This window comes from Eulemur rufifrons, chromosome 28, assembly GCF_041146395.1.
Source record: "Eulemur rufifrons isolate Redbay chromosome 28, OSU_ERuf_1, whole genome shotgun sequence".
Lineage (NCBI taxonomy): Eukaryota > Metazoa > Chordata > Mammalia > Primates > Lemuridae > Eulemur > Eulemur rufifrons.
The window spans coordinates 43,181,685-43,208,803 of NC_091010.1; the positions used below are offsets into that span (position 1 = coordinate 43,181,685).

Genomic DNA, 27,119 nt, shown 5'->3' on the forward strand with positions numbered 1-27,119 from the left:
GGTGCTTTGGAATTTGGACCCTGGCCCGGGGCTAGTCAATAAACTCCTTTGCCTTTCTGCAGCCTCAGTGACTCTGCCTCTCTGTTCCTGGGGCCAAGGGGGACCGGATCTAACAACATAAACATCACACACATATACACATGCACACATAATTATATTTTAATATCCACTGAGAAAAGACAGAAAATATACATGCCAAACTTTCAAGAGACCATTCCCCTGGAGAATTAGATAGGAGTGAGAGATGAGTGAATTTTACTTATTTTATTTAAAATTTTTTTTAAATCTCATAGGACAATTTCTGATTTTCAGTTTGTAGTAAACCAAAATATGATATTTATGAAATGAGTGTCAATCTTGCTAGCAGGAAAAAAAAATAGTAAAGAAAATAAGCTCTCTGCTCTCTCCCTGCCTGTGCTGGCACTTGTGCACGCGCTCTCTCTCTCTCTCTCTCTCTCTCCTCCTCTCCCCCTAGCTGATTAGCCTACTGGCACCTGCAGGGTTCCATTTTCACTACATCTGAAAACAGCCTAACAAACAGAAAGGAAATGTGTTCTCTTTACATTCACCAGAAACTGCCTTTCTTAGAATTTGTTTTACAGCCTTGCAGTTCCTGAATGAATAGCAGGACACAACTCTCAGGCTTAGGCCATATCTCAAGGGCAGAGTCACATTTCCTGTGCTAATCCCATCTCCAAAGAGAGGTGGTAGGCAACTCCTGGATTTTGACATCCTTGCCATTTCTGCTATCAGCTCACCACCAGCATTAAAGAAAGGGGCAGACACAGCAGTTTCTCAACTATATCCTGCTAATTTACAACCTCCCCCTAGACAAAAAGGCCGAATACCTGGTTCTCTCTACCAATATTCTCTACTTCCTTCACTACTGTGTTGGCCGTTTTCTGCCTGGGAAAAGTAAATAAATCTCTTATTTCTATCCTAATTTCTGTCTGGAGAAATCTTTCTCAAAACCCGCATACACTAACTCACACTCTAACCTTATACCCTAACATTTATAGTCTACTTTCCATTTGGTATACAGTGCAAATGAGATGGAGCTTATGATCTAAGGGTTCTATTACAAAAAGAGAATCTTATTGGAGATGAAAAGGGGAGCTTTATTTTATGCTGGGAAATTTGAATGGTGGGGAAAATTAGAAGAGACAGGGCTCAGAGATGACATTCCTGCTATTAAGATAGAGGTGGACGATAAATAGCTGGCACAAGGTCAGAAAGCGTCTGGTTTGTTCAGATGAGGCTGGAGGGTCTTGCTCTGAAGTTCGGTAGGCTGCCCTTTCTTCAGACTGGAATGAAACAGAGCTCATAGAAGGGTGGTACAGAACCTAACCCGTTCTCAGTTGGGGTGGTGTCAATGTCCTTTGGATCAACCAGAGGTTTCAAGGTAAAATTCTGCAAAATGCTGGTCAGGATTAGAAACAGCTCCATGCGGGCCAGGCTCTCTCCAACACAAACTCTTTTTCCTAAAAATGACATATGAATTAATTTTTCATTTAATTCTATTTCTGAGTTAGCACACAGGGAGGCTTAAATAAATAGGGAATGAAGAAATACATTAATGAATGACTAATTAACCTATGGCTGCTTCTATTTATACCCAAACCTGATTTCCTTCATTTCCTCAGCACATATTTCTGTATGCATACTATATGAAAACATCTTTTCTGTATGTGCTAGAACTGCTATGCTGAGGCTTGCCATTGACATATTTCTACACACACACACACACACACACACACACTCTCCTATCCCAACTGGAACAATACACAACACTGTATCTACTTTTCAATCTATGTCTGACCTAGTACTAAATAATAGATTTATTTCTCCTTGTCTGTACTCTAAATGATAATCTTAATCTTTTCACATAACTGCTTTAAAAATTTTCAAGAGCTTAGAATTCCCAGGTATGAAAAATAAATGTCACAAACTGGCCAAAAGCAATTCTTAGAGTCTCATTTCTTTCCATTCCTTCCAACCAGTTCCCCACATCCCAGCCATTACTAACTACACCACGCCCCAAACAAATTGGCAATTTCAAGTTTTATCTCAGACTCCAGATCTTCTTCTATCTGGAATGATCTTCCCCTCTACTGTGCATGCCAATAGCCTATATATCCTTCCAGATTCAGTTCAGACTTCATTTATTCCATGCAAACTTCTTTGAGGTGCTCAGGGCATACAATTCACACTCTTATCTGTTTTTCCACAACACTCATTAATGCTACTACAGTACACTTCACATGAAATTTAAATTATTCACTTTCTCACAGACTGGAATATAAACTTTTATGGTAAGCCCTTAGATCTATCTTGTAATACTCACAGTGACAAGACAAAAGGCAGGCCAGCAAACGATGTGAAATGAATAGGAATTTGAGTCACGCTCATTATGCAACAGGGGACTCCAAAATACAGGAAGGAAGACAAGGAGCAGCCCAGCAGTGGCTCCTGTTGAGATTATCCCTGGGCGTGGTACATAATCTTGGGATCACTATCATAAGGATTGCTCAATATTTATTTTCTTAAATACTCAGGAGCAAATCTCTTATTTCTCTCTCTGTTTCAGTTACTTCTGTGGGAAATGTCCTTTGGCCTCTCTAATCTTCCTCTCGCTTCTTTCCTCCTTCCAAATGCATTCTGCATTTGCTTGCCTTTGTGCCTAACTGTTCCCAGGAAACTCACTTCTATGGACTGCGTTAACCCAGAAGTTAGTTCCCTTCTGGGTGCTGAGTAAATTCAGAAGATTAGATGCTGAGAAGGTCAGAGTGTCTATTTCCTCAATCCCACCCTGCCAGGCCGCAGTTTTGGCAGTGGCTGTGTTCCTATCTATATAGATGGTTCTCCTACATCCACTCTCTCCTGGCTAAAGGTCTGTTCACGTTCCAATAACACTCCCTTTCCCTTGTCCCTTCTGGCCTAGGATGGTAACATCTCCCTGCTGATGTTAGTCCTGAGTACTTTACAATGCTTTGTTTCTTCCCTTATCCTGCCCACACCTCTGAAAACAGTCTCTTCATTAAACTCACTTTAATTAAACTTTTGGAGTGTGCCCACCTGTTTCTTTCCAGGGCCCCTACAAATCAAGGGACGATATGCAAATGTTACTTCCTGAAAGAAAATTTCCCTTACCCTCCAACTTCTCTGGTCCTGCCCCCTGGGGAAAAAACCAGAGTCAGGAGCTCCTCTCTTTGGGCTCACACAAAAGCCCCGATCACAGCATTTGTCACACTGGAGTCTCTTTGCCTGTTAATTTGTTTTCCTCTCTCTTAGAGGGAAGATCTGTTTCTTGTTCACACTTGGATCCCTAGATCTGAGGATGGGATTGCTACCTGTAAGGTGTTCAGTAACATTTGTTAAGTGAACTGGCCTCTTGGAGTAGATGAGAAAAGCCTTTCTAGAATTGGAGCTCTACAAGGAAATCTTGAGGACTCAGTGGGGGTCAGGAAGCAGAATCAGTGAGTATAGCCACCAATCCAATGAGAAACACCCAGGACTTTGGGAGTGGTGTCTCTGGCCTCATACAAATGATAATTTGCCCATCCCAGAATACCCTCCACACAAAAGTGCTTCCTCATCTCACTTAACCTCTGATGTAGAAATAAAAAGAAAGCTAGCTTACCTGCTGAAAAAGGCATGAAGTAGTCACTCTTCTTAAAGCTGCCACTTTCATCCAGAAAGTGGCCAGGGTCAAACTGCTCTGGGTTGGGAAACTCTTTGTCATCATGTAGCACAGAAGACAGGTGTATTAATATGTTTGTTCCCTGATAGAAAGAGAAAGAGATAAAGCAGATTATAAAGAAGGTCATGAAGCTTGAAAAAAAAATTAGAAATCCCTTATCTAATCCTTTAGTTTTATAAAAGGAGATTGAGACACAAAAAAGGAGAATTTATTTGCTCCATATCACAGAACAAATTATTAACCAAGCTCAATAGGTGTTAAATCATATAATGGCCAGTCCAGGGCACTGTTCTTTGATTGCAAGGCCATCTTCACCAGTGTGTAGTGTGACACCAACATGTATTTGCAGAAAAACCAGGAAGCTCCCTGGAGCACATTGCTCTTGGCGAATAAATTGCAGTATTTTCTAAGAGCGCTGATACGACTGAAAATCCAGCTCATTCCCTTTAGAACAACCAGTTATGAGCCTTCCTCAGAACTCAGCAGTTTAGTGGCCTGGTTGTGAAAAACTTCATTTTCTCATCAAGATGAGAAACTGATAAGTATCCCCTTCTTCTACTAAGTTCCTTCAACTGAATTTTCACATATTCTTATGAAAAGGACAGAGAATTTTCAATTTCTAGTAGGTTTTTCTGAAACTCAGAAATAATAGTGAGTTACAGTTTAGGTTTCAGAATCAGTAAAATCGTTCTCTCCACCAAATTTAGCTCTGTGACCATAGTTAAGTTGTTTAACAGTTCAATGTCTCATTTTCATCACTAGTAACATGTAAATAACATGTTTGTGTTAGTTTTTTATGAACGTAAGAAGAGATAATATAGGAAATACTTTTTTATGCAAAGATTACCACATGTTAAAATACTCAATAGAAAGGGTTTCATTACTGATATGATGATAATGATTACATTCACAATAGTTTGGGATCTTAACAAAGGCCATACTTTTACTAGGTAGCGGAGATAAATGTGGATAAATGAAAGAGAAGAAGAAGTATCAGTCCCTCCTGACCCTCTTCCTAGTAACACAGCTATTCCTGTGATTCATTTCCTGCCCGGGTGAACTTAGAACACACCCTCAGCATGAAGTACAGGAAACTTGTAGGTTCAGCCCCCAAATGGGCTTCCAGATAAAGTTAAGTTGTGATAAAACACTTCTTCTGGCTGGTGGGGTCATCTGCTTCTGGCTATGACACAGTAACTACTTTGGAGTTGCCCTCACAATTAAACAAATAGAAATTTGGAAAACATTTATAACGTAGAGTTTTTCGTCATTACACAAGAGGCAATCCAGGATTGCAACACTTTACTAAAGAGAAGTTAGTCCCCATAAGCACCTTGGATTTCTGACTTGGGAACACTTTCCTCCCACTATGTGTGGTAGTGAGGGACAAGCAAAGTGGTGTTATTTTCAAGCTAAGAAAACAGAGATCAAAATTTGGCACCTAGAATTTGCAAAGACAAATTCTAGGGTACAGGGGGAGGAATCCACAAATAGTGAGGATCTCAAAAGTGTACAAAACCCTTCTCTGTAAGCCCATGGCTGTGGGTTGGGTGGCTCATGTGCAGTAGAAAACTCCATGAAGCCTGTTAGAGTATGACTGCTGGAGAGTTGAGAACTGAAGATAAGTACCAGATGTTGTATAGCAACAGATGGAGCTGAAGTTCCATCTCAGCTAGGACAGAGTAAACTTTCTTGTATCCTCAGATATTCTGTGCTGACCCCCAAAATTCCAAACTGTTGGACTAAGAAACTCTACCCTGGACTAAGGGCCAGGCCCAAAGACCAAATTTAAAATTGAAATTAACCCACAATGACAAAGAATTATACTAAGCCTAACAGAATGATAAACATCTGTCAGTAATATAACTGCTTGCTAAAATAAAAGACAATGCCTTTTAAAGGAAGACAGCATAATCCAGACTCCCCAAAAGGCATCATTCAAAATGTTCAGCATACAATAAAAAATTATTAGACCCATAAAAGAAAGAAATGTGACCCAAAATAAGAGAAAAAAGCCAATCAATAGAAATAGACCCATGAAATCCTAAATGGCAGGATTATCACACAAGAACTTCAAAGTAGATATTTTGAATGTATCCAAGTATTTAAAGGAACAATTATAAGGGAATATATGTGAAATATCCATAGTAAAGAAGATATCATGAATATATCCCAAGTACTACAGAAGAATAATAAGGAAATAGATGGGAAATATCAGCAGAGGAATGAAAACTATAAACATAGAAATTCTAGAATTAAAAAGAGCAAAAATGAAAACTTACTGGATGGGAGTAATAGCACTGGAGACCACAAAAGGAAAGGTTAGTGAACTTAGAGACATATCAATAGGGTACTTGCTGAGAAGCTGCTATTGGAAGAACTCTCACAAATAAATATGTATACACTGGAGGATTACCAAAAACATGAAGGTACTGCATCACAGAAGACACTTGAAAAAAGAGAATGGTAGCAGGTGAGTTTCCATTTTCATGATTTTATTTTGAGGGCAAGCCCCAGGCAGCAAAATACTGGATGACTAAAATTTGTCTTCAGTCTCACTGGCTTGAAGAACCAAAAATCATTCGGTGACCTCACCCCACACAGAACCTGAAGAGAAAGGGGATAAAGAGAGAGCCAGAGAGGAGAAGCCCTAAATTCTTTTTATGAGCACTTTCAAATCTCTGGCTAGCTCTTGAGTTAGACAAGTGTGGGCAAACTCCAAATAACTCACCTAAAGTTAAAAGAACTAAACTGAGAATTCAGAGGTTTGAGTTTGACTCTTTCAGAAAATACAGAAAAGAGAAAAACACTTCTCAAAACATTTAATAAAGCCAGCATAATTCTAACCCCAAAACCTGAAAAAGACATTACACCCCCAAAAAATTACAGAACAATAATGTAATAGAAGGACATTTCCAGACAGAAGCTAAAACTTTATCTCTAGCAAACCTAGAATTCAAAAAATGCTACCAAAGTTCTACAGGATAAAGAATATGGAGAATAACTACCCAGAGAGAGGAAGAAACTAGGAGATTATCACCACACTGATGCGGGAATTGAATGTATTCTAATGGAAGACATCCCTAAGAGTATTAAGTGTCGTGAGTGAATCTCAGCAGGCAGGCAGGCCATAGTAGCATGGGCTGGGGCATGTCCTCAGCTGCACTGGTCCCAGAAGTTGTGGGCTTCAGGTATGACCCACCTGAACATCAGCCTTGGTGCCAAAAGACTGCCCTCACTTTACCTCCCGCAACCGCAGACATGCAACACAGAGAGTGACTCCATCTATTGGGAGGAATAAGAGGGAAGTAAGTGCAGAACTTTGCCTTGAAACTCAGTGCTGGCTCTCCCAGGGTGAAACTGAACACCAGGAAGAATCAAACAAGGTCTGACAGAGTCATTGGACCTGCATCAGCACCAGATGGACACCTGTGGCCCTGGTGGGACAGTCTTGTGTTCTGCCCTACATCACTGCCTGCTGTCTCCCACAACCTTGAGCCTCAGTGGCAGGCAGGCCACAGTAGCATGAGCATTAGCTGTACCCCTGTGCTGTGCTGGTCACAGCAGTTTTGGTCTCTTGGCATGACCCAGCATTATGGCAGCTGTAGTGGCATAGGACTGCCTTTTCCATCCCTTCCCCAACCCCTAGACAGCACAGCAGAGAGAGAGGCATTGTATGTTTGGGGGAAGGAGCGGGAAGTAGATAGGAGATGCTATCTTGCTTGCAACGAGACCTGCCACAGTAAGGCCCCATGTCAGGCAGTGCCCCACAGCACATAACCCTTGCTGGTGACCATGGACAGAGTATCTGGAACTGTCCCAGCCCCAAGCAGGGCTTAAGGTACCCTCTAGTTCTGAAAAAGTGGCAACACACTAACCACACACTCATGGCAAACCTGGGCATAGGGCACCATCTAGTGCTGAAATAGCAGCAGTGACCACAGGCTCAGGGAATATAATAATTAGCCCACTTAGAATCTCTGAAAGGATGAGCACAAGCAAACCCAGACTGTGAAGACTGGAATAGACATCTAATCCTTCAATGCACAGATATCACTTCCTGCTCACAAGCATCAAGAGAATTCAGGGAACCATGACCTCACTGAATGGACAAAGAAGGCACCAGAGACTAAGCCTAAAGTGATGGAGATGTCTGATCTCGTGGAGAGTAAATTAAAAATAGCTATTTTAAGGAAACCCAATAAAATTCAGGAAAATATAGACAATTTATAATTCATCAAGTAAACTTAATAGATAGATTGAAATAATACTTTTAAGTCAAACAGAGATCCTGGAGCAAAAAACACAATACACCAAATGAAAAATGCAACAGAGGCCATCAACAGCAGAGTTGATAAAGCAGAAGAAAGAATTAGTAACCTTGAAGACAGGCTGTTTGAAAATATATAGTCAGAAGAGAAAGATGAATAAGAATAATGAAAGCTTATGGGAACTATGGGAAAGCATCAAAAGAGCAAATATTCAAGTTATGGGAATTCAAGAAAGATTTGAGAATGCCAAATGAATAGAAAGTTTATTCAGAGATAATAACAAAAAACTTTCCAAAGCTATAGAAAGATACAAATACCCAGATACAGGAAGGTTAAAGGGCAGCAACTAGATTCACTCCAAATAAGTCTACCCCAAGATAGGCCACAATCAAGCATTCAAAGGTCAAAGACAAAGAAAAGATTCTGAAAGAAGCCATAGAAAGGAAGTAATTAACACATAAGAGAGTTTCAATTCATCTGGCAACAGGCTTCTCAGCAGAAATCTAACCATACAAGGAGGAGTGGGATGCTATATTCAAAGTACCAAAGGAAAAAAAATGGTAACCAAGAATACTATACCCAGCAAAGCTATCCTTCAGAAATGAAGGCAAGATAAAGACCTTTCCAGATAAACAAAAGCTCAGAGAATTTATCACCATCATACCTGTCTTACAAGAAATACTAAAGAGAGTTCTTCAAACTGGAAGAAAGAGATGCTAATGTGTAGCAAGAAAACACATGAAGGTATAAAACTCACTGAGATGAGTAGATATCTAGACACACTCAGAATACTGTAATACTGTAAACATTGTGTAAACCACTTATATCTTTAGTATAAAAACTAAAAGACAAAATTATTACAAATAATAAATTATCTGGGCACAATGGTCCACACCTATAATTCCAGCAACTTGGGAGACTGAGGCAGGAGGATCACTTAAGCCCAGGAGTTTGAGGCTACAGTGAGCTATCATCCTGCCACGGTACTCCAGCCTGGGTGACATGGTGAGCCTCCATCTCTAAAATAATAATAGCAATAACTACAGTAATTTGACAAGAGATAGGTGATATAAAAAATGTAAAATGGGGTGGGATATCAAAAATTCCAAATGTGGGGGTCAATGGAGTTAAAGTGTAGAGTCTTTTTAGTTTTTGTTTGTTTGTTTTCCTACCTTTAGCATCATAGTTGAATTACAATCAGCCTAAATTAATTAGTTATAACAAGATGTTATAACAAGTAAAAGTGTTTTGTGGGCCTCATGAAAACCACAAAGCAATAACCTATTGGATACACCAAAAATAAAAATCAAGGATTCAAAACACACTACTAGAGAAAATCACCTAACCACAAAGGAAGATAGCAAGAGAGGGAGTAAGGAAGAAAGAAACTACAAAAAAACCTAGAAAACAAATAACAAAATGGCAGTAGTAAGACCATAATGTATCATTAAATACCTTAAGCATAAATGGATTACATTCTCCAACTAAAAGACATAGAGTAACTGAATAAATTTAAAGGGAAATAAAAAGATAATCTATGAAAATTAAAACCAAAAGAGAGCAGGAGTAGCTCTACAGTTGACCCTTGAACAAGGGTTTGAACTGCATGGGTCCACTTATACATGATTTTTCTTCATTAAATACAGTCATCCCTCTGTACATGCAGGTTCCATATCTGCAATCAAACACAAATTTAAATACAGTATTCACAGGATGTGAAATCCACAAATACAGGGGGCCAACTTTTGGTACGTGCTGGTTCCACAGGGCTGACTGCGGGGCTTGAATATGCATGGACTTTGGCATCCACAAAGGGTCCTGGAACCAATCCCACATGGATATCATGGCATGACTGTACTTATATCAGATAAAATAGACTTTAAATCAAAAGCTGTAAAAAGAGACAAAGACGGTCACTGGACAATGACAAAGGGGTCAGTTTGTCAAGAGGATATAACAAGTGTATGCACCCAACATCAGAGCACCTAAATATATAAAGCAAACCTTAATAGATCTAAAGAGAGATAGACTCCAACACAATAATAGTAGGGGACTTTAACACTCCACTTTCAGCAATGGACAGATCATCCAGACAAGAATTCAACAAATAAACACTTGAATTAAAGTACACACTTGAACAAATGGACTTAGCAGACATCTATAGAACATTTCACCCAAAAACTGCAGAATACACACTCTTCAGGACAGCACATGAGATGTTCTCCTGGATAGAATATACAGTAGGCTACAAAACAAGTCTCAACAAATTTTTAAAAACTGAAATCAAATCAAGTATTTTTTTTGACTACCACACAATAAAACCAGAAATCAATAACAAAAAGAACTTAGAAAACTATACAAATACATGGAAATTCAACAACATGCTCCTAAACAACCAATGACTCAAGGAAAACAGGAAATTTAAAAATCTCTTGAGATAAATGACAATGGAAACACAACATACCAAAACCTATGGGATACAGTAAAAGCAGTACTAAGAGGGAAGATTATAACAATTAGTTCCAAGGTTAAAAAATAGAAAGATCTCACAGAAGCAACCTATTATCGCCACTCAAGGAACTAGAAAAAAAAAGAAAAAAAAATCCAAAATTAGAGGAAAGAAATAGAAAGATCAGAACCAAAATAAATGAAATAGAGACTAGGGAAAAAAAGATCAATGAAGCAGAGTTGGGATTTTGAACAATAAACAAAAATGAAAAAACATTTAACTAGAATAACTATGAAAGAAGAGACAAGACTCAAATAAAATAGAGATGAAAAAGGAGTCGTTATAACTGACACCACAGCAATACAAAAATCATTAGAGACCATTATCAATAGCTACAACCCAACCAATTATAAAACCTAGAAGAAATAGACAAATTCCTGGACACATACAAGTTGCCACGATTGAATCATGAAGAAGTGGAAAATCTGAACAGACTAATAATGAGTAACAGAATCAAATTAGTAATTTAAAATCCCCCATCAAAGAAAAGCCAGGACCAAATACCTTCATTGCTGAATTCTACCAAACGTTTCAAAAAGCAATAAATACTAACTCTTCTAAAACTATTCCAAAAATTCAAAGGGAAGAAATTCTTCCAAACACATTCTGTGAGAGCAGCAAAGCTAGACAATGACACAACAACAAAAGAAAACTACAGGACAGTATTCCCAATGAACTTGGATGCAAAAATCCTCAACAAAGTACTATCAAACTGAATCCAACATCACATCAAAAAGATAATTCAACATGATCAAGTGGGGATTCATTCCAGGAATGCAAAGATGGTTCAGCATACACAAATACATAAATGGGATACATCACAGAATGAAGGACAAAAACCATATGATCATCTCAATAGACATAGAAAAAGTATTTGATAAAATTCAACATCCATTAATGATTAAAAAAAAAAACTCTCATATTCTTCAACATAATAAAGGCCATATGTAACAAACTGACAGCCAACATCATACTGGATAAGGAAAACCTGAAAGCTTTCTCTCTAAGTTCTGGACCAAGACAAAGATGCCCACTTGAACAGTTTTATTCAGTATAGTACTAGAAGTCCTAGCCAGAGCAAGAGAAAAGAAATAAAGAGCATTCAGATCGGAAAAGAGGAAGTTAAATTGGCCCTGACTGCAGATAACATGATCTTATATACACAAAACCCTAAAGACTCCACCAAAATACTATTAGGACTAGTAAACAAATTCAGTAATTTGTATAATGCAGGAAATAAAATCAATATACAAAAATCAGTAGTGTTTCTATAATAGTGAATTATCTCAAAAAGAAATCAAGAAAGCAATCATATCTACAATAAGTACGCCTCCCAAAAAAATACCTAGAAATAAATTTAACCAAGGAGCTGAAATATATCTACAATGAACATTATAAAACATTGAAAAAATTGAAGAAGACACAAATAACTGGAAATATACTCCATGTTTATGGATTAGAAGAATCAATATTGCTAAAATGTTATACTACCCAAAATATCTACGGATTCAATGCAATCCATGTAAAAGTAGCAATTACACTCTTCACAGAAATATAAAAACCAATGCTAAAATTCGTATGGAACTACAAAAGACTCCAAGAAGCCAAAACAATCTTCACCAAAAAGAACAATAGTGGAATCATACTACCTGACTTCAAAACATACCACAAAGCTATGGTAACCAAAACTTAGTGGTACTAGCATAAAAACAGACACATGGGGATTCATGCCACAGGTAGAAAGGCTTTTATTGGATAAAAGGAGAACCCTTCCTTAACAACAATAGACATGAAAGAGAATCCAAAGGCTGTGGATATAGCTAAGTGTGTAGATCTAAAGGAAGAGAATTGAGAGAGTTTCCTTCCAATGGCTCTGATTTTCTCTGTCAGACAGAAGGGCTGGTCACCTGAGAAAAAGAAGATAATGGAGAGTTGGAAGTTTGAGGAGAGTTTAAGGCTAAGAGAGTCACTGTGGAGCATGGTAAGGCAAGTTGAGTTAGGTTATAAGGCAGGATTGTTGAGCACAACTGAAAGTACATTTGACATTAGTGAAAATTATACCCATACACTTGGGGTTGATGATACTAATATCAACCTGCTGGGCTGCATGATTTTTTGCAACAGGGATCAGTAGCCCAAAGGCAGGCAGGAGGAAGGAGACTTTTGTATTGGACTTTTTACAAATAAGTGAAACAGTATGGAGAGAGGTGGGGGTATAGGATATTGGTTAACTGGTAAGAGTAATAAAACATACATTGCAAAGCAGGGAAGTGGACAACAGATTGGGCTAATGGACAGACAGAGTGTGGAGCTATGAATCTACTAAAAATCCTGTGAAAGTCTAAGCACTATTATATTTAGAAAATTGTATCAACAAACTAGAAGGAAAGGAGGATGCAGTCAGAGGGTGAGGTGCCCGAGTTATGCTTCTGCCACACCTGTAGAAGGTTAGGCAATCTAGAGTTCTACCACCATGATAATGATGGCCTTAGATTACTAAGGAAGAGTATAGATAAAATATTCTCACCTTTGGAATAAAGTATTCTCTAAACTGAATGTCCTCAGTCACTGCATGGGGCAAATTGGTGGGGACCAGGTCAATGTATCTCTGGATCTCGTGTACCACGGCATCCGTGTAGGGCATGCGGCTTCTGTCCTGCATACAGGGGCTTCGGTGTTTTCCAATCACACGGTCAATCTCTTGCTGGACTTTAGCTGGCCAGGCAGGAATCAGAATTAATGTTAAGCAGACTAGACTTGAAGTACCTTTTGTTTGACCCATTAATCATTGTCTCATTCAAGTTGGAAATGGGGAGATGGGGGAATTTTGTGACACTACCTCCATAAGGGAAAAAAAGAAACAGAGTTTCAGTTCCCTGGGTGAATTGAAAACTCATTAGAGACTTAAATATATGCATGTATTATATAAAACACAATTGAACCATGAGACTCATTTCTGCACTCTGATTTTCTATTTTGTGTACTTTTGCTTCGTAGACTCAGAGATCTAGGATCTTGAAGGTTCACTAATGACCTTGTTGTTTAACCACCTTGTGTATGCCAATTTTTATTTTTAATGTGTAAGTTTCAAGAGGGTAGAAGCTACCCAGTGCATACACATAGTCATAAAGCAGTGTAAAGGACACTGGAACCTAAGAAGTGGGGAGGATGGGAGGAGGCTGAAGGATAAATCTTACCTACCAGATACAACGTGCACTATTCTGATGACAGGCACACTAAATGCCCTGACTTCAGCATTGTAAAACTCATCCACATAACAAGAACACTTATACCCCCTAATGTTTTGAAATTAAAATTATTTAAAAAAAATAACTACCCAGTGCAGTAAATGCTTAATAAACAGAACACTTAGTTGATTCAGCACAGAGAAACAAAAAGTAAGTTAACATTTATTTAGAATGTAATATACGACAGACATTCTGCACTATTCATTATATTACTTTATAATTCCTCAAAATATATGTTTTAGGCATTATTTTTTGTATTTTATAAAGAAACAGGTCCAAAGAAGTAAATATGTTTCCTAAGGATACCAAGAGACTTTATGGTCTTTCCCACATTATCCCACTTAAATAGATAGGGGACCAGCGGTATGGGGAGGTAATCCTGAGTCTGAGGTCACACAGCTGCCTACTAGTAGAGTCAGAATTCGAAGCCACCACTGTTAAGAGTCTATAACCCATTTTTCAAAGTAGCAATGCCATGCTGCTAATTTGGTCAAATAGTATTCATTTATTTACCTAAAAAATGTGTCTTTGTAAGGGAGCATGTGAAAATTCTGTGGTGTGATAGCTATAAAGAGGAATTTCAGGCAAGTTTTAAATTTCACCTTTTCAGGTTGAGAGGCTGGACTTTCATCTAGAAGAGAGTGGTGAAAGAAAGTAGTCAGAAACTACTTCTAAAATCGGAATGCTCAGTTGAACAGCCCAGTGAGGAATGAAAATGGAAAGAAAGAAAAAGGAAATGGATATGGACATGACTTAGGAAAAAATCCAAATGGAAAACAAAAATGGAAGTGACAGGGAAATATGACACACAGAGGGCTTTTGCAATGTGTGCAAGATTTTAAGGTTTGGAGGAAAATGTCGTATACGACTTCTAGTCATAATCAACATAGGTCTTGTAAGAGTTAGAGAAGTTATTTGGCTGAGGGAGTCTGTGTCATGGGAAAGAAACAAGAAGCACCCTAACTCACAATGTGCACTAGTAAAGGAATTTTTAGGCTATGTTTCTAAATTACACTATTCAGAAAGTATCTGCTATTTATAATGGCAGGGCAGAAGGACCTTAAACAAAGTGGAAAAATTTGGTGCTAATGTCATGGAGATAAGCTTCATAAGGTTTAATCATACTAAAAATGCACCAAATCACAAAACATGAGGTAGCAGTGAAGGAAACATCAAGAGGTAGAAACAATAGAGAAGTTGCATTTGAAAGAGAAGTCATGTTTGTGAAGAAAAGTTTTTTTACCCAAAGGGTATATGAAAAAGAATTTTTTTATTTGGGTATAACTCTTTTACTGGAGAGTCACTCTTTTTGATGGAGAAAGATTGTAACTTTGTTGAGTGAATCCCTACATTGCAAATGCATTTGGGTAGAAGTATCTTTTAACAAACATATATTTATCTGGACAGGGAAAGCATACTTGAGTGGATCTTTTTGGAGAACGAGAGAAGCTAGTTCTACCCAGATGCTAAGACAACCCTATTACTGTATTTTTCCCAACCCAAATCAAAGATACTGCATCAGAGCAGAGAGATTAATGACCTCTGCCCTTCAAATCTCTGTTGTTTAATTATTTCATTCTTTTTTATATTATGGTCTAGTTTGAATTGAATCCATCCCAAGGTAGGTTAATGTACTAATGATGAGAAATTTTCTTGTAATTGTCCAGGCAGGTAAAGGGTGGGATGGTTATCAGTATTGTCTGCCAATGTCTACCTGGAATTTTACCCTTCCCATCACGTATGATCATACCTGCGATCTCAGGGTGCTTCAGCAGGAGCAAGAGTCCATATCTCATTGTGGTGCTCGTTGTCTCTGTCCCTGCACCAAACATATCCCATACGGTAATGACCAAGTTGTCCATGGTAAATTCTGACTGTTTATTGTGTTTTTCCTAGCAATGATATGTTAGAATTACTTGATAAATAAAAAGCTTTTCAGGTAACAGAGAATTACTAAATATAACATCAGTATCTGACAAGTTAAACCAGACTTTGAGGTGTGCTATAGCTGTAGGGAAAGTTAGAGGAATCGTTAGGATTTTTTCAAATGGTTACAATATAATCACAGTTAAAAACTTCCAAGTCCTTTCTGATCCCTCACTTTCTCACCCACTAGAGCCAATCAGTTCCTTGATAATTTTTTTTTTTTTTTTTTTTTTGAGACAGCGTGTCAGTCTGTTGCCCAGGCTAGTGCCGTGGCGTCAGCCTAGCTCACAGCAACCTCAAACTCCTGGGCTCAAGTGATCCTCCTCCCTCAGCCTCCCAAGTAGCTGGGACTACAGGCATGTGCCACCATGCCCGGCTAATTTTTTTTTTCTGTATATATTTTTAGTTGTCCATATAATTTCTTTCTATTTTTAGTAGAGATGGTGTCTCGCTCTTGCTCAGGCTGGTCTCGAATTCCTGAGCTCAAACTATCCACCCGCCTCAGCCTCCCAGAGTGCTAGGATTATAAGCATGAGCCACCATGCCCGGCCTATAATTTCTTTCAAACATAATTTTTATTAAGCCATCACTGCTAATCACTGTCAATTCTAGCATCAATTGTCTATTTTATCATGTCTAAATTTTTCATTCAGACCCTCTGGAAATGCCTACCCCCAAATTACATCACTCACTATTCCCAACCCCATCAGTCATTACACCCACCACTGTTCCTCAATTGCAATTAAGTTAACCTCTTTGAAAATTCCACATGCTTGATTATTACACTTATCATTCCCTAGACCTATTTTGTCTTCCCTGTTAATCTAAGCCAGAGTTTCCTCAAAACCTACCTCATCTAGATTTTTTCTAAAGGTAAGCCTTTCTGGATTCCTATCCATTCCTGTGTTCCTTCGTTGCATCTTCCACTCAAAGAACTTATTCTATGTACCATGATATGTTATCATCAATCTTGAATATATGTACGTGAGTGTATGCGTGTGTGTGTATGTGTTGATCTGCCCCCAACTAAATAACCAGCTTTAACATGGTAAATATAAAACATGCCAAATCTTTTTCAGTGACAATTTAGAAATATTCTGATGCACTCAATATGGTTTACGCAAGCAACAGGTTGCCCAAGCAACGACTACATCTGTAGGAAAGAGCATTTCCTGATGAAATATCCCAGTTTCACCAGGAAAAACAGAGCAAATCTATGAATCACATCACTCTCAAAGATGAAATACCAAATCAGGGGCACTTTAAAATACCTTTTCCATTTTAATCAGGAAGTAATCAATAAAGTCCTGAGGGTTATTGATGTCTAGAGATTCTTGATGCTGTTTTACTTTCTCCAAAATAAACTCTTTTTGGTAAGCAACATTTTTAAATAACTCCTCGTGACATCCTGGGAGATAACGTAAAAGAGGGAAAGCATTGTAGAGCTGAAAGAAGAAAGAACCTTCCGTTAATTCACTAGGCATTTATTATGGCCTTTATTATGTGTCGACGCTTTGCTATCTGCTAAGCAGGTAAAGATGGATAAGACATGTTTTCTGCACTAGCACACACTTGAAATTTGAAGGAGAGAGCACCAATAAGTCGCTAGAGTTACAGTATGCACAGGTTATAAAGCAACTTCAAAGCCATTCACATTCATTTCCTAACCACAACTCTCTGAAGGAAGTCAGGAACTTAATACTGCTGTCCCCTCTCTCCAAATGAGAACACTGAGGTTCAGAAAGGTTAGTCAATAATTCTGAGACACCAAACTAGTGATATCAGAGCTAGAACCCAGTGTTCCTAACAGTTTACCCTACACATATTTCTCAAGGGAATCATCTAAAAACATATGGAGGCTCATACTCTTTTGTTGTAATGAAGAAACAGTACATCAGAAAGATTAATGACCTGCCTGAATCACTTAGCATTTTTTTGGTAATTTATGCATGTTCCACTTCAGAAATGTTCACACTTACCTTACTCATCTGGTCTTTGCTGCTCCTAGAGATCACTGACTCTGCTTTAGAGTGTATCTAATGACTTAATACCCTTGGTAGGCACCAAAGCAATTTGTTCAGGCTAACACTTTGAATCAACTAGTTACAGAATCAGAGAATCTAGATTCTAGACCTAGCTCACGCATTGTCTTGATTAGGTTACTTTGGAAATTATGATTGATAGCTCTGGGTCACAGTTTTCTGTTCCAAAAAATGAGAGGTTGGACTTTTTGTTCTCTGAGGTCCTTCTCAGGTGGGACACATCATGATCTTATGATCTATACAGAATTTTAGTTGTTAATGATTGTACACCATAGATGACTAACATTTTCTGACAGTGTGCCATAGTAAGAAACACATTTTATATTACTGTCTTCTCTATCTATAGATATAAAAATCAGAAAAAGAAATTTCTCAAAAAAATGCTTGACTATAAATGAAACACTCTAAGTTACATTTTTCTTTCTATTCTATGTTATTTCATGTTTTAAATTTCATTTCAACACATTAAATTGATTTGGTAACTCACTAATGGTTTACAAATGATAGTTTGATAAATATTACCTTGGCCACTTTTAAATAGGGCAGAGGAATGAGGCAGGCAAGAGCAATAGATTAGCTAGAAAATTATTACCCATTTGAGTAGAACCTTGACCTTACCTGCATCCAAGGGGTGCTTGCAATCATAAGGTTTTCATGAAAATGCTTCATCAAGGTTTGAAATTTCAGGTCACTGTAGTCAAAACGAGTGTGGAAAATGACAGAGCAGATCACATTGCAGGGAACACAGGACAGAAGGGAAGTGGGATCACAGGGAGATGCTAAAAACAATAGAAATGAGGAGTTAGTACATAATTTTCATATAAATCTTAAATTGACTGTTCCAAATAATTGGAAAAGGTTGGCTTCAAAGATTTTTTTAAGAATAAGAACGATCTGGACATGTCACTACTATAAACTCCACATGCCTAAAATAAAATTTATTGTGTTTCCCAAACAAAAGCGTCTGATCCAGTCCAGTTGTTAATTTTCCCCCAAATAGTCTATTTGCATTATTTTCCAAAATTTTTTTTAATTCACCAGAAATAATACAAATAAAAAGAGATCATTTAAAAATATCTATAGTGCCAGGTATGGTGGTGTGTGCCTATAGACCCAGCTACCCAGGAAGCTGAGACAAGAGGGTCGCTTAAGCCCAGAAGTTCAAGGCCAGCCCAGGCAACATAGTGAGGCCCTGTCTTTAAAAATACATAAATGTAGGCCGGGCGCGGTGGCTCACGCCTGTAATCCTAGCACTCTGGGAGGCCGAGGCGGGTGGATTGCTCAAGGTCAGGAGTTCGAGACCAGCCTGAGCGAGACCCCGTCTCTACTAAAAATAGAAAGACATTATATGGACACCTAAAAATCTATATAGAAAAAATTAGTCGGGCATAGTGGCGCATGCCTGTAGTCCCAGCTACTCGGGAGGCTGAGGCAGGAGGATTGCTTGAGCCCAGGAGTTTGAGGTTGCTGTGAGCTAAGCTGACGCCACGGCACTCACTCTAGCCTGGGCAACAAAGTGAGACTCTGTCTCAACAAAAAAAAAAATAAAATAAAAATACATAAATGTGTATGTGTCTCTCTGCGTGTGTGTCTCTTTAAATGTGTGGAATTTAGCTCTTAGTGTGGATACTTCCTCGTGATGCCCACAGAAAGCTGAGCAGCCCAATAAGAAAATCAAGTGACTGAGGAAACTTGAAATTGTAATTTATGAAACATAGTTGAAAAAATTGGGTGTGTTTATAGAGGAGAAGAATAATGAGAGAAATTGGAGTTATGTTCAGATAATTCAAAAAATATCTTACAGCTTTGGAAACAGGCTCTCTATATTAATATAAAAAAGAATATGACTCTATTTTTTGATGTTTGCTGGAAGTGTTGAATCCTCACCCCACCTCTTCGCTTCTACCCACATCTAGACCTGCTGATAAAGAAGCTCAACTGCTCCCTCCTTTGGCACAAGCAGGAAATTTGAGCCACACAAACCCTGGCTTGCACACAGGAATCCTCCTCCCAGCCCCGCCACTAACCACCATAAAAACCTCATGCCAAGGCGGGAGGGGATGGGTATATACACACATAATGAGTGCGATGCGCACCATCTAGGGGATGGACACGCTTGAAGCTCTGATTCAGGGGGGAAGGGGGGGCAAGGGCAATATCTGTAACTTAACTTTTGTACCCCCATAATATGCTGTAATAAAAAATAAAAATAATAAAAAAACCCACAAAAAATAAAAACTCTTGCCAGTGTCCTTTCCCTGCTCTCTCAGGCCATTCTTGGACATGCTTGGGAGTCACTCAACTCTTCATAGAAAGCAGCATTATGTAAATCATAAAACTTTCCTATCCTATTGGGCTGTGTGTGTGGCATGATTAATCTCAACATCTGAAATCATCTGAGATTTTGGATGAAAGGTATTAATAGATCACTCCTGTTTCTGTCTGGTGACAACCACAACACTGTAACTCCAGAAGGAAAAAGCTAGCTGGGATCAAAAAGGAGAAGTTACAAGAAAAAAGAAAAAAAAACAGTTCTGTTCAACCTGTGAAAACAACTTCCAACAGTTAGAGTTATCCAGTGATGAAATGGGCTTCCCTAAGAGTGTGAGGGTCCCCTAATCAGGTGGCATCAAGCAGAGTCTGGGTGATCACAGATCAGGAAGCTGAGATCAACTATGGGAAAAGGTGAACCAATAAGTTCTGCTTGAAATATAAATTGATCCACAAAATCATTTCCCAGATAATATGTATCAGAACCCAATATTCATTGCTTTAGTAATTCTATTTCCAAAATTCTCAGAAAGTAGTCAGAGATTTGCAATAATTCAATGGATTGCACTTTTTAATATTAATAACAGCAAAGACTGGGAAAAAAACCCATCTGGCTGAAATAGACGATTAGTTAAATAAACTATGGTATGTCCAAAATAATGGACAACTACTGTACTATTTGGTTAATAATGTTCTTTGAAAAACATTTAAAAGTTAAACACATGAAAATATTCTTTCAATATATTATACTTAAAAATAAGTTTATAGAACAATATACACATGTTCTTATCTCTTTTCTGTCAAATGTCCCCTCAATACCTAGGTACTAATGTATCAAAAGCCCAAACAATGTTCACTAACACTCTAACTCCATGTACAGAAATTAGGAAGAAACCAGGTCATGCAAATATTTGCAATATTAATAGCAGCAAAATATTCATAAAATAGAAAACAGCCTGTCTTGTCCAGGCATGGTGGCTCCTGCCTGTAATTCTAGCACTCTGGGAAGCCAAGGCAGGGGATCATTTGAGCTCAAGAGTTCGAGACCAGCCTGAGCAAGAGTGAGACCAAGACCCCATCTCTACAAAATATAGAAAAAAATGTAGCTGGGCATGGTGGCATGTGGCTGTAGTCCCAGCTACTCAGGAGGCTGAGGTAAAAGGATCGCTTGAGCTCAGGAGTTTGAGGTTGCAGTGAGCTAAAATGTTGCCACTATACTCTAGCCAGGACAACAGAGTGAGACTCTGTCTGCAAAAAAAAAAGAAGTAGAAGAAAGAAGAAGAAGAAAAAAGAAGCGGAAGGAGGAGGAGGAGGAGGAAGAGGAGAAGAAGTAGGAGGAGAAGAAAGAAGAGGAAGGAGGAGGAGGAGGAGGAGGAGGAGGAGGAGGAGGAGGAGGAGGAGGAGAAGGAGGAGGAAAGAAAAACATCCTATCTGGACAATAACATAACATTGATTTAAAAACACAATGTCAATTCATCATAGAGAATAATAAGTTCTCTAAGAGCCTTTAAATATTGAGGTTGTAAAGCTACATACATCTTATGATTCTGATCTTACCCCTCCCTGCTTGGTCTCCTGCCCACCCCTTTCTCCCTCATCCCCTCTGCCCGTCCTGCGTGGGCATACACACATCGACACACTGCAGAGATCTGTGCTGCTCTAGCTCCCTCTCTTCATACACACACTCCTCCACGGGAGCTGAATTGCAGCCCCGCACTTTGGGAGAATTTGGCAGTCTCTGTATTGTTTCTCAAGTAGTTACTAGAAAAGTTACTAAATTTTTCAAGTTAATGCTGCCACGGCTAATTACCAAAATCCATGTTCTCCTCTTCTTCCTGTGCACAGAGTGAACCACATTTTCCAGTTCCTCTTGCAATTAGGTGTGACCCTGTTACTAACGTGTAGCCATGGCACACGAGGGAAGTTTTGTGCCACCTCTTTGCCTGGCCCAAACACTATTTGCTCTTTTCCTTGTTCTTTTCTCCTTCCACTACCACACAAAGAGATGAAGCCTGGGTGACACCGGAAGCCAGATGTTGAAGATATCAATGCCCCTATCAACCTGGTGTCTGAAAAGGCTGTTATGCTGACCACCTTGCCTCTTATTACTATTATTAATATATGAGCAAAAAGTAACTGTTGTACTTGAGTCATCATATCTTTTTTTAGTCTATTTGTAATAGCACTTATTCTACTCAAACTATTATTGTTAATTATATAAAGAAATACACACCATTGGTTTTTTTTAACGCTTCCACCAGATACGAGATTTCCTCTTGAATTCGGTCTTCGATAGTTTTTTTCCCCATCCCCATATTCCGCAAAACCATGAGGGAGAAACGCCGGGTGTGCTTCCATATTTTTCCATTGCTGAAAACAATTCCTAGCAGGACAAAGAGAGAGAGAGAGAAGCCTATCCTCCATTGCTATAATTCTAGCTGAGAGTACTCATCTCAGGAAATGATGCTGACACTGAAGCAGGGATGTGAATATAGTGCTGTCAGCTTAAGGAATTCTCATTGAGCCCTACCTCACTTGCCTCCCCCCTTAACCGAACCTAATATTTTACTGTCAGGACTCTTGATTTTACATCTTACTAAACTCTTCTTGACCCATCAGCTGCTCTAAATCTCAGAATAACTCTGTAAACTGAGGGGTTTGCCCCCATTTTACTGACAAAGGTGTGGAAAATCCTGGAGGGAAAATGCTTGCTCTGTGATCACACAGCAGTAAATCATGGTGAGTCTGACTCATAGGCTAAATTTTCAGGGCTGGCTTTTCTGATTACAAGTGAATTTTTACAGAAACAACAAGAGGAGGCAATTCTCAAGAGAAGGTGAGACAGCATCTGCATTGGAAGGAATCTCCTAACAACCTATTTCTCAGATAAGGGATGCAGTCATTGACAGATAATTCTTCTTATTTTAACATTCTTTTCTATTTGTTAAATCTTTCCATGCAATGTGGTCTTAACACCAACGAAGTTCAACATCAGACTTCCAGAGTCAAGACCAGATCAGGAGAAAAATAAGCTCATAGGAAACTTGTCCAGGAATCCTCTTCGAGAACAATGCAGAGGAGACGACCCCATTCCGGTCTTCTGTCTTTTTGTCAGAACCCAGTGATCCACCAGAAGCCTGGACAGTTTAAGGCCAGCTTCGAAATCAAGTGGGAAATAGTTCAGGCACTTAAAGAAAATGCTTTTTCTAATATCAATTCCAATCCATACTCATGTGTTTCTCCATGATCATCTTTTCAAAGCATATCTTTGATTTATGCTTTGTATTCTATTGGATTCCAATACTTCCTATGCCATTTGAGAATAGAAGATTGAAAGTGAGGCTGAAAATATTTCAAACCTATGTTGGTTCCATGCATACTATACCAGTTTCCTAAATAGTCTCTGAGTATCCATGACTCAGGAGGCAAAATGTTTAGTGAATAGTATAATTTAGTCACTTGCCTCCTCTCTCTTTTCTCTTTGTCTCTTTCTCATTATCTTAACTGGCCATAATTTAAAATGAAGGTGTTTTAGTCACAAATTCTTAGAACATTAGTGGTTAGATGGTTTGCTTTCCTTTATACAAAAATTATTAATAGTCTTATGTTGGAATTATGAAAAGTATGTCTTATGAATCTCTCCAAGTGCTTATAATTTCTCAATTTCTTAGCCTATCTGGAGTCTTTGCAACTTACAAACCCACACACATTCCCCAGAGAGAAGCATACCTGAATTTTGGGTGACTTCTTCAAATACTGGGAGACTCCCTCTGCCAGAAAATTCTTCTCCCCAATCAATAAGGGCTTCCTTCACTGCTTTGTATCCATGCAACACCACGGTGGGCTTCATGCCAAAATACACAGTGAATACAGAGCCATAATCTTTTGCTAGCTGGAAAAAGAAAAAAAGATGCAAGAAAAGTGAGAATTTCACAACAGAAATGTAGATAAATGAGAGAAATATTTTTAATTCTTACTGAAGAGACATTTTAATATTCAGCCACCTGTTATAAAAGATTGCAACTTTTAGAACCAGTTATTTAATAAGAAAGTACATTATTTAAATGGTAATTAACATCACATTATTAGTAATATTGCTATCATTATTAATACTAATATTATCCTCAATAGTTATCCTTTATTGAGTTTCTATTGTGTGACAGGGACTATATTATGCATTTTGCTACTATTATTTTATTAACTTTTTTCTGCAAAACCAACCACATCAAGTTTCTCCTTCCTTCCTACAGTTACAATAAATGTGTTTCTCCTCCTGTTTAAGGAAAGCCCTTCCAACTTGCCCCATGTGTAGACTAATAATCGTCCCTCATTGTCCATTTTCCATACTTCTTTTTAGCACCAGAGACCTCTAAGTTTTAATAACACCTGAGAACATGACAGCCTGGTCATAGACATTTCTCAGCTTCACGTGAAGCCAGATGTGGCTATGTGACAAAAGTTTCCATGAACTGATGTTAGCAGAAGTGATGTGTGCAAATTCTACTCCACAAAAGGTAATTGCTTGCCCTTCATTTCTTCCCCTACCTATGGGTTGAAATGATAGCATGGAGATGCTCCCACTGTGACCATGCAAATGAGAACGACAGCCTAGGGGCACAAGACAGTAGAACTGCAAGATTGACAAGAACTAGTTCGCTGAATGACCTCATAGAAGAGTGTCATGCCATGGGCACCCACCTCTAAATCATTATGTGAGATAAAAATTAACTGCTATTTTCTTTTAGCCATTGTGAGACAGTATAGGGACAGGACTCAGGCCTCACTGCTGACCAAAGAAGGCAACATGGGACAGCATGACCCAACCTAATTGACTGTAGGAAAAAAAAAAACAAATGACCTCCTAGCTGCTGGAATTCAGCCCATACCCATATAAGGAGGGAGCCAAACTGTCTGCCTCTTGAATAATGTTCTCCAAGACCACTGAAGCAAGATGCTGACACCACCTGATAGGGAACCTGGCTGCAAAGAAACCAGACCTATCCAGATCTAACCACCTCAAGCCAAAGAGGACCCCCACACTGAATATACACTGACTTTTCCCTAATTATAATCTCATTTTAATGTTAAAAATCATTTAATGCACATCTCTCACTTTATGTTTTTTGCTAATGACTTATTACTTGCTGTTTATTTTATATTTATTTTAGACTATGGAAATGATGTTAGACAAAAAGCAAATTAGAGTGATTTTCTTTTTCGAGTTCAAATGGCTCGTAAAACAGCAGAGACAAGTTGCAACATCAACAACGCATTTGGCCCAGGAACTGCTAATGAACATACAATGCAGTGGTGGTTTGAGAAGTTTTGCAAAGGAGATGAGAGCCTTGAAGATGAGGAGTGCAGTGGCTGGCCATCGGAAGTTGACAACAACGAATTGAGATCAATCATCAAAGCTGATCCTCTTACAACTACAGGAGAAGTTGCCGAAGAACTCAGCGTCGACCATTCTATGGTCGTTCAGCATTTGGAGCAACTTGGAAAGGTGAAAAATCTCCAGAAGTGGGTGCCTCATGATGTGGGTGCCTCATGAAAAATAAAAAAATCGTCGTTTTGAAGTGTCATCTTCTATTATTGTAAACAACAACAATGAACCATTTCTAGATCAGATTGTGATGTGCAAGGAAAAGTGGATTCCATACAACTGGCAAAGACCAGCTCAGTGACTAGACTGAGAAGAAGCTCCGAAACACTTCTCAAAGCCAAACTTGCACCAGAAGGTCATGGCCACTGTTTGGTGGTCTGCTGCTGATCTCATCCACTACAGCTTTCTTCTCCATGACAACGCCCAACCACATGTCACACAACCAATGCTTCAAAAGTTGAACCAATTGAGCTACGAAGTTTTGCCTCATCTGCCATATTCCCCTGACCTCTCGCCAACCGACCACCACTTCTTCAAGCAACTCAAAAGGTTTTTGCAGGGAAAACCCTTTCACAACCAGCAGGATGCAGAAAATGCTTTCCAAGAGTTCGTTGAATCCCGAAGCATGGATTTTTACGCTACAGGAATGAACAAACTTATTTCTCATTGTCAAAATGTGTTGACTGTAATGGTTCCTATTTTGATTAATAAAGATGTTTTTTGAGCCTAGTTATAGTACTTTAAAATTCAAGGTCCAAAACTGCAATTCCTTTCGCATCAACCTAATAGCTTGTTCCAGCTTGACATCATGACTCAAACTTGGGCTACTGACTCCATGTTAAACTGCTGAAGAACTTTCAGACCAACGAAGGAACTGTGGAAAGCATTTTCTTCACGAACAACCGGGCTCTAAACAATATACAATACAAGAAAACTGGTCTTAATCTTCACAGTTGGTATATAGGTTTTTCCAGATTAATTGATATAAACACAGCCTTCTACTAATGACTGATGGTGGATTCTTTGTTTAATCCACCAACAAATTAAACTAACAACTTATGTAATCTAAATAAATGTCTATAAATGTAAGCCCCATCATTCCTCTTGGGTGGTACAGGTTGCAACCTCCATTCCTGAGTAAACACTTATTTGCCTCTGACCTGTTGATTCCTACTTTTGATAAGGGTTAATAGATCTCATTCTTTTCAATCTGTATATATTCTAAAATCATATCTGTGTGCCTAGTGGTATGTGGGACAATATTTTATTTAACCATAGAGCTATCTTATTTATTCATTGCAAGCAACTGAAAGAAAATTAATCATACTTACCATGCTTAGAGATTTGCTGATGTTCTTAGTATTTAACTGTAGAATATTTCCAACAATTGGGAGAGGAGTCGGGCCAGGGGGGAGCTTTCCTTTGGCATAGCTTCCATTCCACAGAGAAAATAGAATCAAACAAGAAAGACAAATCACCAGGACAATGAAGAGATCCATTGATGTGCTTTGTGTAAATGCAGTTGAAAGCTTAGAATCCAAAGGCTTTATAAACACAAAGGGCAAACTTATCACTAAATACATACTGAGTTTTTGAAATCTGAGTAAACATGTTTTGTCTTTAGTACACTTTGGCCTGTTGGTAGAAATAAAAACAAAACCCGGCACTTTAGTATTGATTAATTCCTGAGTTTCTGTGGATATTCCAACCAAAAAACTAACTCTCATTTCTTGAGCAAGAGTGATCTTAGTGGCATATTAGTAACAGTG

At 38.6% G+C, this 27,119-nt stretch overlaps 1 protein-coding gene across 2 annotated transcripts; it reads right to left on the minus strand.

Moving 5' to 3' along the window:
• Positions 1-575: 575 nt before the first annotated feature.
• On the minus strand, positions 576-26,876 carry LOC138376338 (cytochrome P450 2C21-like). 2 transcript variants are annotated; one of them, XM_069460584.1, is made up of 9 exons: positions 26,682-26,876; positions 23,697-23,859; positions 22,201-22,350; positions 18,315-18,475; positions 16,926-17,099; positions 15,479-15,620; positions 13,008-13,195; positions 3,641-3,782; positions 576-1,481 (listed from the first exon to the last, which is right to left on the minus strand). In XM_069460584.1, the coding sequence occupies exons 1-9, from the start codon at positions 26,847-26,849 to the stop codon at positions 1,300-1,302; spliced, it is 1,470 nt and encodes a 489-aa protein (XP_069316685.1). In that variant the 5' UTR covers positions 26,850-26,876; the 3' UTR covers positions 576-1,299. The 2 variants fall into 2 exon arrangements, with proteins under 2 accessions (XP_069316685.1, XP_069316687.1); XM_069460586.1 differs by lacking the exon at positions 16,926-17,099.
• Between the last annotated feature and the right edge of the window lie 243 nt (positions 26,877-27,119).